At 42.5% G+C, this 13,950-nt stretch overlaps 1 protein-coding gene across 10 annotated transcripts in view; it reads left to right on the forward strand.

Annotated features, from left to right (window-relative positions):
• The window catches only part of Ctl2 (Choline transporter-like 2), a 380,476-nt gene that overhangs the window by 323,933 nt on the left and 42,593 nt on the right, over positions 1-13,950 (forward strand). For all 10 annotated transcript variants that reach the window (XM_075881408.1, XM_075881410.1, XM_075881415.1 and 7 more), the window contains 3 exons: positions 1,748-1,817; positions 8,792-8,936; positions 13,424-13,512. In XM_075881408.1, coding sequence (XP_075737523.1) covers positions 1,748-1,817; positions 8,792-8,936; positions 13,424-13,512 — 304 coding nt within the window. The remainder of the gene's footprint in view (positions 1-1,747; positions 1,818-8,791; positions 8,937-13,423; positions 13,513-13,950) is intronic.

Consider the following 13,950-nt stretch of genomic DNA (forward strand, 5'->3'; position numbering starts at 1 on the left):
TACATATCTTCATCACTGCAGCAGGCTCATTTGCGAAAGGAGTGTTCTGCTCGAACAAAAACAAGAAACTGTGACAGTTTCTAGATTGCGCTCATCCTGTGTGTGTTGTTTTCATGCGTCCTTTGTTTTTGAGCAGTGTGCTACAAGTTTCAAGCTTCTTGCTGAAACACTCATTTCACAGTCATGACTCATTTCACGGTCATGTAATACCGATTCCTATGAAGAAGAGGTTTGTCATGTTTTTAAATATGAGCCAGCCATTTTAAAGCAGCCAAATGGGAGATAAGAATATTGTTCTTATATATTTCTAGTATTCGATGTAAAATAGGACAGTTGTACATACTGAATCTGAATGATGGAGCAGCACTGGAACAAGATGAAGACGAAAGAGAACAGTGTTGTGTCTGTGTCTTCTAGTCTTCATTTTGTTCGAGCACTGTTTCATCGTTCATAATAGCATTTATTGCTCTTTTTGAAAATAAACTAGAGAAAAGGGGTTTCCTAATGGTGTAGCACATTGCAGAGACTTGGAATGTTCTGCTTATGATCAGAAGCACACCCTTATGTAGTGAGAATGAGAAAAGGGGCAATTTTCTAGTGTCAATTTTTTTGTTTTAACAACCTTCCAGTCTGTATCACAATCGCTTAAGTACACTTAAAGTAGTACAATTAACAGCCCTTATTTAAATGCATGTTAAGGGACACCAGGTGGTTGAAATTTCTGGAGCCCTTCACTACAGCATCTCGCTTTATATATCAATGTATTTGACATAAAGCTACAACAGCTGTTATAGACTGTGTCTGGTTGAGTTCATTCTAGAACCTATGTGTAAACCAGGGTTAACTCTGGAATGTGCTGTATGTGGTAATGCCAAATGCGTTTCATCTGCCAAGCATATTATCAATATACTCACTGCCATCCTGTAGTGCGAGTTCTACCTGCTTCTATTGGCTGCCTTGCAGTGAAGCCAATAAAAAGATCATTGTGTAGCAGTTTCACTGCGGCATTCTTTGCTGACCAACACGTTGCGGGATCGAATCCCCACTGCGGCGGCTGCATTTTCGATGGAGGCGAAAATGTTGTAGGCCCATTTGCTCAGATTTGGGTGCATGTCAAAAAACCCTAGGTGGTCGAAATTTCCAAAGCCCTCCGCTACGGCGTCTCTCATACTCATATAGTGGTTTCGGGATATTAAACCCGACATATCAATCAATGATTGCGGCATTATTCACAGTCGCAGTTATATAACAATATAGCTACACAACCTGCTTCACTCTATGTTGCTTGTGCATGTTACAAAAAAAAATTTTCTACTGCATACTGCAGTCAAATACAGCTTAAGAAGTCGGGAGAGAGCCCTCCCAGACGACTGAAGCAAGTTGGCCAATTGCCTCCACCACTTTAGGTATAGTCGTGCACATGCACTCAGTAATGCTCTCCGAAGGCACCGCCCACGTACCTTATGACGTCAGTCAGTGCACCCTCTTGGTGCCTTTGAGGAGAAAATGCCGCAGACCTCTGAAGTTGTATCGGACTCATAGTACCGTGGGGCATGCCATTTGATGTAACCTTGCAGCCATACATTTAATGAAGTGCAGATAAAAAGAATTCATTACTTGGGTATCTTTGCAGCTGTAGGCGCATTATATGGAGAGTGTTGGATGACCCTTCTGCTGTGTTTTTCTTCTGTATCTGCTGAATACGGTGTGCTTTTTTTTTTTCTGCCTTTTTTTGTTGTACATGCAGATGCTGCAAGTGCTGCTTCTGGTGCCTTGAGAAGTTCCTCAAGTTCTTGAACAAGAATGCCTATATCATGGTATGAGTACAGTCATCATAAGTGTCTGCTTAGCAGCGTGTGGTTCTTCTAAGACAGTAGCAGGAGTGGAACCGCTGCGCTACTTGAGGCATGGTGTGCCAAACTTGATTACATGCACCACCCTGCGCCAAACCACCCCTGTTGTTCGTGCCAAACTCTTTTTCAGGGCTGTACTGCTGCAGCACCCAAAGTACTGCTCCAGTCACTCCACTTTCAGAATCAATTTTATTTTGCCTGTTTTGGCAACATTGTGATTTTTGACAGACCTTTGTGCGAACCAATGTGCGTGTATTGTTGTAAAAGTGCTCTAGGCTGGCAAACTTGACAGAAGTGCGTGCCCCTTGTGATTATGCTACAGTAACATCGAAGTTCTGTAATGAAAAGAACCTTTGCAAACCAAATATCGAAATAAAGTGTCAGCTTCACAATTTGGCTATGTTGAACAGTAATAATTGCCAGAAATTTATGCCAGTTATTCAATAGGCCGCTCTTCCAAGGAGTCGGGGGAAATTTGGTCTACAAAAAATATTTACGAAGGTCCGCAGCCTCTTTAAAGTGTCGAGGTGGCCTTCTCTGACAGTTTCCAGCAGCTTTGGTTTTGCTTGCATTGTTATATCAGACACAGGGTCTCATCTCGTGTCACTAGTCGCTCCTATGACATCGTCGTCACGTGCGCATGGGTGCGCACCAGCAGTGCAAAACACATGCACTGCTCGAAACTGTCTTGCAACTCCATTGGAATTGAGGGACGACAAGCTTAGAGTTCGAGGATGACAGCACCTCAGCTTCAATTTGTGACAACGATGTTTTGCGGCAGCCTGAGACATCCGCAGCTAATCATGGGTTTGTTTTGTTTACATCCTCAAGTCGTCTTCTCCGCCGCGAATGCGTATAGCTTCTGACGTCCGTGCACAATCTTATAGCTACTGTGGTTACGTGCGAGATCCACACGTCGTTGGGGTGTCGTGTGGTGGCACCGACTGCAGAGCTTTTCGTCACAACAAGGAGATCACCGGAACTATCTTGGCCTTAACTACAGTTTTAAACTTCGCTAAAACTGCTGCTTGGGCGAGTTGGTTCATGATTGTTTAGAAAGATTTATCAGCGAAAAAAAAGATGAAACTTTTAGTTCAGTCTTTTGTAGTTCCATCTTTTAGTTCCGTAAGCAGGCCTTTCATTTCCCTCTCAAGTAAGGAAATAAGCTACCGACAGCACTTGCCTTTTTAATAGTTCTAATCTGTGCTTTACACTGTTCTTATAATGCTTTTTAGTTTTTAATGTTTTAGATTTTGTTTGTCTTTCGTGTGTGGCTGCCTAAGCTTCTCTGGCTTGAACGTGTACGGCCCGGTTTGTTTTGGCATCAAGTACATAATTTTTTCTTTTTTTTTCTCCTTATATATTGGGGGCGTGCCTTGTGGCGTGGGAAGTTTAGGCGACATGATTGCCTTTGGTTGTTTGTCTTTTTGTCAAGTGGTTGTCACGTGGTTTTTATCGCCTCTTTTCTTCATGTTGTCTTCTGTTGATTCGATGCGTGCCTACAAAAAGGCCCTGCGTTTGAAATAGTAAATCAGTTGTGAGTACAGCACTGTGTGTGTGTTTCTTCTCTAAAAGTTTCATCTTTTTTTGTGCTGATAAATCTGTCTAACTAATTACAAAGCAGTGTGAAACATTTTAGGACCGTGCGCGATATTGTTCTGTTCTTATTTCTTATTTACAATGTCATCATCATCATCATCAGCCTTACTACGTCCACTGCAGGACAAAGGCCTTTCCCATGTTCCGCCAGTTAACCCGATCCTGTGCTTGCTGCTGCCAATTTATACCCGCAAACTTCTTAATCTCATCTGCCCACCTAACCTTCTGTCTTAATCTCATCTGCCCACCTAACCTTCTGTCTCCCCCTAACCCGCTTACCTTCTCTGGGAATCCAGTTAGTTACCCTTAATGACCAGCGGTTATCCTGTCTGCGCGCTACATGCCTGGCCCATGTCCATTTCCTCTTTTTTATTTCAACTATGATATCTTTAAGCCTCGTTTGTCCCCTAATCCACTCTGCTCTCTTCTTGTCTCTTAAGGTTACACCTACCATTTTTCTTTCCATTGCTCGCTGCGTCGTCCTCAATTTAAGCTCGACCCTCTCTGTAAGTCTCCAGTTTTCTGCTCCATAGCTAAGTACCGGCAAGATACAGCTGTTACATACCTTCCTCTTGAGGGATAGTGGCAATCTACCTGTCATAATTTGACAGTGCTCGCCAAATGTGCTCCACCCCATTCTTATTCTTCTAGTTACTTCAATCTCGTGGTTTGGCTCCGCGGTTATTACCTGCCCTAAGTAGACATAGTCTTTTACAACTTGAAGTGCACTATTACCTAGCTCGAAGCACTGCTCTTTTCCGAGGTTTTTGGACATTACTTTCGTTTTCTGCAGATTAATTTTAAGACCCACCTTTCTGGTCTCCTTGTCTAACTCCGTAATCATGAGTTGCAGTTTGTCCCCTGAGTTATCAGCAATGCAATGTCATCTGCAAGGCGCAGGTTACTAAAGTACTCTCCATTAACTCTTATCCCTAACTGTTCCCATTCTAGGCTTCTGAAAACCTGTAAGCACGCGGAGATTGTGCCCCCCTGCCTTACACCCTTTTTGATTGGTATTCTGTTGTTTTCTTCATGAAGTACTATGGTAGCAGTTGATCCCCTGTAAATTTCTTCCAGAATGTTTATATATACTTCATCTACGCCCTGATTCCGCAGTGTCTGCATGACGGCTGATATCTCTACTGAATCAAACGCCTTCTCGTAATCTATGAAGGCTATGTATAGTGGTTGGTTATACTCTGAGCATTTCTCTATTACCTGATTGATAGTACGAATGTGGTCAATTGTTGAGTAGCCTGTTCGAAATCCTGCTTGTTCCTTTGGTTGATTGAATTCTAATGTTTTCCTTACTCTGTTAGCAATTACCTTTTTAAATAGCTTGTATACTACAGAGAGCAAGCTAATCAGCCTGTAATTCTTCAAGTCCTTGTTATCTCCTTTCTTATGTATTAAGATTATGTTAGCGTTCTTCCAAGACTCTGGTACTCTTCCCGTCAGGAGACACCTCGCAAACAGGGTGGCTAGTTTTTCTAACACAATCTGTCCTCCATCTTTCAGCAGATCTGATGTTACCTGATCCTCACCAGCAGCTTTGCCTCTTTGCATGCTCTCCAAAGCTTTTCTGACTTTTTCTATCATTACTGGTGGGGTGTAATCTGGCTTACTGCTAGTTCCTATAGTATTAGTGTCGTGGTTGTCTCGGCTACTGTACAGACCTTTGTAAAACTCCTCCGCTATTTTAACTATCCTATCCATATTGGTAGTTATTTTGCCTTGTTTGTCCCTTAGTGCATACATCCGATTTTTGCCTATCCCAAGTTTTTACAATGTGTAAAAATGCAAAGAAATAAGCTTGGACGCATACATTTGAACGCCAACCTATGCGGAGTGAGGTGGCTCATGGAAAGAGGGGACACTCTAGGCGTAAATAGTGAAGTTCATTGGACATCTAGTTTATAGAGGGATTATTCACATCATGGGTATCCATCTATATTGGAATACCTGGAGACATTTATCGCAAGACAACAAAAATTTACTGAGAAAAGTGTACGAGTTCACTTGTGTCTCACGAAAAACCATGCAATGCTTCACTGCATGGCACAAGCAACGAAGCAGCACCTCGGTTCTGATTTTCTTTGACTATGGGAAGAGAAACGTTTTGTACAACAGTCATTATTTTTATTACTATTCCCGGTTCATTTATCTTCAAAATGTATATTCTGAATTTTTTTTATTTGGATATTTTTGCATATATGGTGTTTTATTGCACTGTTTACCATCTGGAAGCCCAAAATTTCATACTTCTCACATTTTATTCAATCTGAAATATTTTTGTTGTTCTACAACATATATTTTTTGAAAGAGCATTTCATTATGCAAAGTTTGGTATGCTGCATTGCATGCTGGAGTACTTTTGAAACTGGCAAAAACGACCTTCCGGAGACATATGAAGAACAACCATTTTCACGCGGTAACGTTAAGTGTGCGGTCGTGATCACTGGTACGCATGCCACCTGGACAAGCACCAGTGCGAAGGGCTTATGAACCCTTCTACGTGCTGTGGTCTCAACACGAAGAGACTGAGTGAAAAGTGGATTTTTTCTGGCACGGCCATATTTTTCTTATGCCAGCATTTTCTAGAGTTACGCCATATCGCATCCACAAGAGTTAGCTGCCAGTCATGCAATTTATTGCTATCACAGTCACTGCTTCACCCGTGTAGTGAAAGAGAGTTTTTTTTTCTAACTTGATAGCAGGCCTTCAGAAAAGGATTACAGTAAAGGTTGTCAAAAGAAGTGGGGCTGGGGTCTGGTTTCCTGAGCAGCCTAGCAAAGACTGCTCATCGAGTGCACACATGCACCCTTGTTCAATTCTCTGCTGTGCTTCATTATACGGTGCTTATAAACTCGGCGGTTGATGCTTGCGTGTTCAGGTAAAAAAAAAAACTGTGGACCATCCTCCCGAAGGAAATCCTGATGGGATGTAAAGCAGCAGTGGCAGCAGTGGTGTGCACGATGTCGACTCGGTTGAAATGAGTGTCGGGGGCTGGAAGAACAGTTTGAAGCGAAACTCTGTGTAGAGTCGATGTTACCCGCGCGCCGTCTCCATTTTCGAACGCAGTCGGTGCTCTTGACTCGCACCTCGTTGATGTCGTTGGTCTTCCACTGCCGACGCTTGTGTTCGGCTTTCCTGGCTTGCGCCTCGTCGCTGTTCCAGGCACAACATCGCCATTCGCAAACGCGATCGGCTTTGCTAACCTGCAACGCCGGCGACGGCCGGGAAAGGTACGCGCACACTAGGGGGAAGCATGCCCCAGAGGCGTTCTGCCCATCGGCGTGATCCCGTGGGCAAATAGCGGCGCGCTGTCCACATTGCCGGCGCTGGGGGACCACAATTGGGCTAGACAACGGCCTGCGAGTGCACGCAGCGCATCTACTGAAGCAAGAGAGATGACACGCGGCAACAGGTTAGGGAGATAGTGACGTCACACACACGCACCGCGAGGGAAGGCGTGGCTTACTTGGCACTGTCGCAGGGCAGAGGGACAACGTTACACAAGCTAGTCAAAGAGCTGCTTCACATCTAAAATTGGCAGTTGTACATAGCTAAAAAAAAGCCAGTTTCATCACAATGGCAAAGCAATGAATGTGATAGCAACAAATTATGTTACACAAAGTGAGGTTGATAGCTAACTGTTCTGGATCTGATCTCTCATTACTCTACAAAGTGCTAGTGTAAGAGAATATGGCCACTCCAGGAAGAGCAGCACTTTTTTCACAGTCTGTTCGCAAGGAGAGCATAGCGCGTAGAAGCCACCCACTGATGGTCGTTGATCTAGTGTGCCCGCCAGTAATTGTGACCATACTCTTAGAGCCAAAGTTCGTAGTTGCTGTTTGAGCAATACTGCTCAATCCCTTAGCATCTTTCCTTGCTCGTTCAAGATGGGCAGAGTGTTTCCTCTTTGCTTTGACGGCAGGCCTCCCCGGCGGAGTGAGGTTATCGCATGCGCCCTCGAAGGTGCTTTTCGAGGGCGCCCCCGCTTAGGTGCTTTTACTCGTAGGTGGTAGAAAATATGACACGCGAGGGTATGTTATGAATTTATACTTTATATGGGACATAACTGCTAAGGCAATGGCACAAACCTGCTGAGAGTGTCCATATAATTGTTTTTGCAACAATAACGCTGCTGCGCAATAGCGTAGTCTTTGAAAAATGCAGCCCTAGACAAAAGTTGGTGCGCAAGTGCTATGTAACAGGGCTACAACTGCTCTGAATGTTCTCTCTGACTGATCCAAACATATTTGAAAAGGCCCTTCTGGCTGGTGCAAGCCAGCTCCAAGATGTCCTCATAGATACTCTGCTATAAAAAGCACTTATCACTGCACCCAGGACTGCTCCCCAACCCATGTACTGTGTTCCACCCTTGCAATAGATACCTGTCCTCCATTCGTATTCAGAGAAGCTTAACTGTATCCAGAGGCTGTAATATTTCTTGTTTCTGCCTAGTAATTGTTCTATAGACTCGAGCTTTTTCTAATATTTATGAAAAAAAAAAAAAAGTCTCGTGGTCAGTTGAAATGTGCACCTGCAAGACCTGCTTCACTGCAACAGAGCGGTGACGTGCGGGCAACATACAGCATTTTTTTTGCAACCACAGCGCGCCATGATTTCCCCATTTTTTCTGGGAATAAAGAGAAATTAATAAAGGACAGTTTGGTGGAATTCACAATGCATGCGAACGTCCAATCATTGGTTGCTCTAACACATTGCACACTTGCACTGCTGGCGGAGTTCTTGCCTGCAACGCCTACTTTGAAAACTAAGTTCGAGAGCTTCTATGATCAAGTTTTCCAGTCGTAACACATCGCAAATTTTTCACATAGGCCATTACTAAATTCTTACTTTTACCAGAAAGAATGAGCAAATAGTCTTATCATGATGTGCTGACGCAGCAAGTAGCAGGCGACATGCTGCTTGCGTGTGACTACCGTGTTGCAGTTAAGATGTCTTGTTTTCCACAGGCACACATTTCAGGTGGTCACAACGCATTCTTTTTTTTTTCGGTGGCAGCAGCGAGGCCTGCCATTCCACTGTGTTTGTGGTGAAATTAGGACCAGGTATTGCCGGAAACAATCATCCTTGGAGCCGCAAACTAGCCGGCAGAGCAAGTGATCAGCCCTGATTACTTCGATTCATTCCGAATTGCTTGCATTCTGCTTTTTATATGTTTCATTAATTTGAAAACCTGCTAAATTCAAAGATTTCTCACGGCCCGCTGACTTTGAATTAAAGAAGTTTTACTTTATATATTGGTGTCTCATTTGTTGTGTTTAAGTGGCATGTGCTTGCGGATGTGACATTGGTGCCTTTGTCTGCAGATCGCTATTTATGGCAAAAACTTCTGCACTTCTGCAAAAGAGGCCTTCAAGCTGCTCATGCGCAATGTGGTGCGAGTTGTTGTGTTGGACAAGGTCACCGACCTCTTACTGCTTGTTGGGAAACTCGTCATTGTTGGCATTGTTGGTAAGCTTTGTTTTGAGGCTGTAGATTTTGTGATGGGCAAGTTCAGTCTTCTTTTGGGTACAGTTGAACAGTTTGACATGCACACCCTACTTTATATCTGTTGCACTGTTTAACCACGATAGTTTCTGTAGATTTGTGGGACACAAACTTGGTGAGAACCAACATTAATGTGAACTAAGAGACAATCAATCCAAGTAAAGTACAAGGGATGTTATTTGCAGTAATCAAACAGTAATATATATATATATATATATATATTTTAAAGTGGAATAAGTGATTGAAACTAGTTTATTTGGCCCGCAATAGGTGCGAGTTAGCTTGACGTCGCCTGGCTAGGCCTACTCAAGGACGGTAAGTTTAAATCTGACCACTCTTACGTGGGCCTTCTGGACGGCCAGGATTTGAGAGCTCAAGTCCTAGGTCTTGATGAGGTTTTTCATTCCCTCTTTATGGAACGGGGGACCAGCAGAGGCGCAGCCCCACTGGACGTGCTTGAAGTCCACATAACCCACCAAAAAGATAGCTCGCTGCGGGCTGGCACCGAACCTGTCACCCTCCAATAACGCATCCCATGTTTTCTACCGGCAGGGACGCATTTTTGGAAGGTTGCAAGTTCGGTGCCTACTGGCAGCAAGTTTTTTTTTCATCCTCTGTATTTGATTCACATTTATAGCCCAATTAACCACTATAAATATCCCCTTATGCTTTTTCTTGTCTTGATTGTTTGTTGGTTATCAATAATTTTGTGTCTTAATTAAGAAAAATGAGCCCGTAAATATTCTCTCCTTTCTTTGAATCTGTATTTAGATTTGGCCTTTTTTATTATTGAAGTAAAATGAAGCCTCTTAGATGAAGCTGCTGCTCAAATAAAACAAATGCATCTAATGTGATTGGTTTTGTTCAGTCTGCAACCCTGGTGATTGCTCAGTAATCACATTAAATGTTGACGAAGTAAGGAACATTTATTTACAATATATGTTGATGAGTAATGACACTAACTGTTGATCTCCAGTAATTCCTATTAAATGGAACATCTTTTTCCCAGTTTCTTCAGGTTCCTTTTAACGAGAGTCTATGGTATTTTCATCACTACTTATTGACTATGAATTGGTTTGTAGTTGTGTAGTGTTCTGTCCTAGCTGTGAAATCTTTCGCATTTCTGAGGACATTTGAACCACTTATAACAATATTAAACAGCTATGTAAATTATGTTAGGATTAAGTTGTTCAATAAAGAGCAAAATGGAGGGGGGGGGGGGGGAGAGTGCTGCTGTTTTTTTTTTTGAGGGGGGAGGGGGGCACAGGTGACTATTTCTTCTGTAGCATGTCTATAGTGCAGTGCAGTTATCTTCTGTGTTTTTAAAATGTTAAAGGCACGGGCTACTTGGAATGCTGAGCTGCACCCTCAAACAAGCTTTTGCGAGGTCTTGGAAGTTCTTGGGTACCTTTCAGTTTCCATCCCTGAAGCCAGTATGAACACTGACTTCATAAACTCTTATTTTAAAAAAATATACGAGTTGTTTGTGAAATATTGTTGGGCTAATCTTGGTTCTACGATTTCATGCTGCCCTAATTTTATTGTATACCTTCTACAAATTAAGAGTTGACATACCAGTTTGTTATTTGAATGTAAAGCTTTTTAGTTGGCCTAGAAAATTTTGGAGGTTTTATCAGTGGTGGTACAACTGGGCCATGTGCCTCATGCTTGTCCTCCTCTGCAAACGTTCATATATATATATATATCAAGTAGAGCTGTGCAAATAGCAATATTTTGTGTGCAAATTGAATTCGAATATTAAATTAGAGTGCAAATCGAATGAAATATTTTTCAAATAGTTGTCGAATATTTAATATTTTTCAAATACTGTAAATACTCTAATCTAACGCGCACCTTTTTTCCGGTTAAGCGAGTTCATAGATCGCATGCGCGTTAGAATCGAGTACGAACAAAAAAGTTACGGTCAATCTATTGCCATAGGCAAATCCAAAATGGCTGCCTCCTACGTGCGTCAGCATGGCGCGTCGGCCATTTCTGCCTATGTGTTTCCCATGTGCGGCACTTCGTACGTGTGCTGAGGAGTCACTCATTGACAATCACTCATTGACAATCACTCATTGACAATATTTGTCTTCGGGAAATTCAAATAGTTCGAACAGTCAAAATTTCTGTGTGAATAAAATCTAATAGCAAACACTATCAAAAAAATATTTGAAAGTTTGCATATTCGCACGCCCCTAATATCAAGATAAATAGGTACTACCACAAAATTTTGTGGCTGAGAATGCGTGTGGGATAAATTACCAAGTATATGTGTTTATCATTTACCCAAATTTTATGAGGGGGTCTAGTTTGGGAGGTAATGTATATAAATTTGAAGTTTGTGTCTCTAATTTAGTGTATACATGGGGCGTTCACGATGGTGTCTGCCGACATTTGCTTCCCTACGGGCCGCAAAAATGGGTCAAACATCAAGGTAAATGCTGCTTGCCCTTCCTCTCGCGGGCGCACCCCCAGAGAATAAGGGCACGACGTAGATGACGGAATCGCCTTATGTAGACGCTAGTGTTGCGACGTCAATCGTCTACCTAGACGACTGTGCTCTGACAACAGTAGCACATGACACGGCAAAAATTATTTAACTGTATATGTGTAGTTTGTGTAATGTGTTGCGGGAATAGGTAAATAACATTTGAGATAAATAATTAGACACATAAAGGAGATGTATGCGCCTTTATTCTCCTTTTTTTCCATCAATTGCAACAAGGTGCGGGACAAATGTGCCTGCATTTCGCATGTGTTTATGTCCCCGCGGTCATCGCATAGAGCAGACGCCAGTCCTTGAAACGAAATATTGCTCCTGTACGTTCCAGCACTCATTGTGCTCATCTATTCTACTGCATCTAAGCCAGCATTTCCAAACAAGCGCACGCTAAGCAGTCATCTCGCAGAAGCGGGCAGTAGGCCACAAAATAACGCTGGTCAACGAAACAACACCGCTCTCATGCTTGGGGGTGGGGCTTGCTCGGGATGATGCCACCATTCGCACATTCTTTCTAGTAAAATAAAGAATTCAACAATGGACACTGTGACGCAATTGAAATTCGCAATGTGTTGTGGCTTGAAAACGCGACCATTGGAGCTTTCGAACCGAGTTTTCAAAGTAGGCGTTACAGGCAAGAACTCCGCCAGCAGTGCAAGTGCGAAAGTTGCTGGAGCAACTGGCACTCAGAGCTTCGCATACATCACGAATTCCGCCAGACTGTCCTCTATTACTTTCTTTATATTCCCAGAAAGACTGGGTAAATCATTACTCACTGACGTTTGGAGAAGCATGCAACATGCTGCCTGTGCGTCATAACTGTGTTGCAGTGAAGCACACCTTGTTTTCCGCAGGTGCACATTTTAGTTGATCACACGACCGTTTTTTTTTTTTTTTTTTACAATTCTATTTTCGTGCTGGAAGTATCAAGGTTGGCATGCTTCATCTGCCACTTATTAGTATTCTTACAGTACATTGCCTAGTGGCTTTTAAGGGCTGTCGTTCCCGCGGTTAAGCTAAAATCAGGATCGAGAATCGGCACACTGCTACGAAAGTTTTCGAAATAACTGGACTGGTGCTGACTGCCGCTTCAAATTATCCACTCAGACTTACATTGCAATATACGGGAAAGTGAAAATACTTCGAATTAAGTGGTATTTCAAAATAGCCGTGTTCAAAATAATTAGGTTATATGCATATGCAGCAAGCATAAAAATACGAAAGCTTAAGAGGTAAAAAGTTAAAAACTATTTAATCGGACATTTTGTAAATCGTTCTACAACTTTCTCATTGGAGTTTATGCCTGGCTTAGTTGCTATAAAGATTAGTTAGTGAAACATGCCTAATTACATAATTAAGAAGACTAAAAGATGGTGTGATGTACTCTAGGCAACGCTCAGGAACATTCTTTTGGTTACGTTGTGGTGTAGTTTTTCGACATAATTTTCACCTCTGGTTAGAGATAGCTGTGGCACTTTGCATGTGTGACAGTAATTGAGTAAATGACGCTGTTTATTTTTCACAGCTCCACTGAGTCGGAGTCGCGTGTAGCACTGGAAAGCTCTGGTTAACTTGACTGCCCCTGTATTACACCCTGCAAGCTTCAGTGATCCCTCCCTAATTTTTTTTTTCAGTTTTTTTCTCCTTAGTTACATTTAGATGTGCCATTGCTAGAAGGTGCAGCATGTTCAAAGTGAAGGGCTGCATAGCATTGTCATTATGTTCAAGAAGTGTCCGTTTGCTCTCTATTCATCGTATAATGGGTTTGACCAGAAATTTGCACAGATGTGCAGAATACATGATGTGCTCATCATTGACGTCGATGAAAGGGCTCCACTTCATTAGCATATGTGTATACCTGTTTTGCAGTGCCCTATTTTTAACAATGAATTACTTGAGTGTATTCAAGAATTGAATGAGCTCACTGGCATTTTTGTCCTCTCTGCAGCGGTGCCAACATTCCTCGTGTTTTCTCGCAAGGTGGATGCACTCAACAACCACTTGCCTGAACTCAACTACTATATGCTGCCCATTCTGGTGAGGTTCATTTGCATTCCACTATCCAAATTTCCACTTTTGAAAATGTGAACCTAGGTACAATTTAAAGGGCATATCACAAGGACAGTAGACTCTCAGTTAAACGAAACTGCTGCTTAAATGGAACAGCTTCCTCTGATATGACTAATAATTTTGTACCTGAATTCTGCATCTCTGTTCGTCTGTCGATGAATGAAACTCCTGTTAAATGGAGCGCATTTTTCTTGTTCCTACAGGTCCCATTTAATGAGTCTTTTGTTCTCTAAAATATCATTCAGAGCAAGTTGGCAGGCAAGTAAGCAAAAAGCAGCGAGGAGGTGTAGATAGTTTTAACACAGCGTGGTGGTAGGGGATTTTATCCAAGTTATGAAAGATGTTGTTGTTTGTTTCATGACTGATCGACTGTTGATACAGGAGATTGGCTGAAATGGGCTGCTT

Source organism: Rhipicephalus microplus, chromosome X (genome assembly GCF_043290135.1).
Source record: "Rhipicephalus microplus isolate Deutch F79 chromosome X, USDA_Rmic, whole genome shotgun sequence".
Classification (NCBI taxonomy): Eukaryota; Metazoa; Arthropoda; class Arachnida; order Ixodida; family Ixodidae; genus Rhipicephalus; species Rhipicephalus microplus.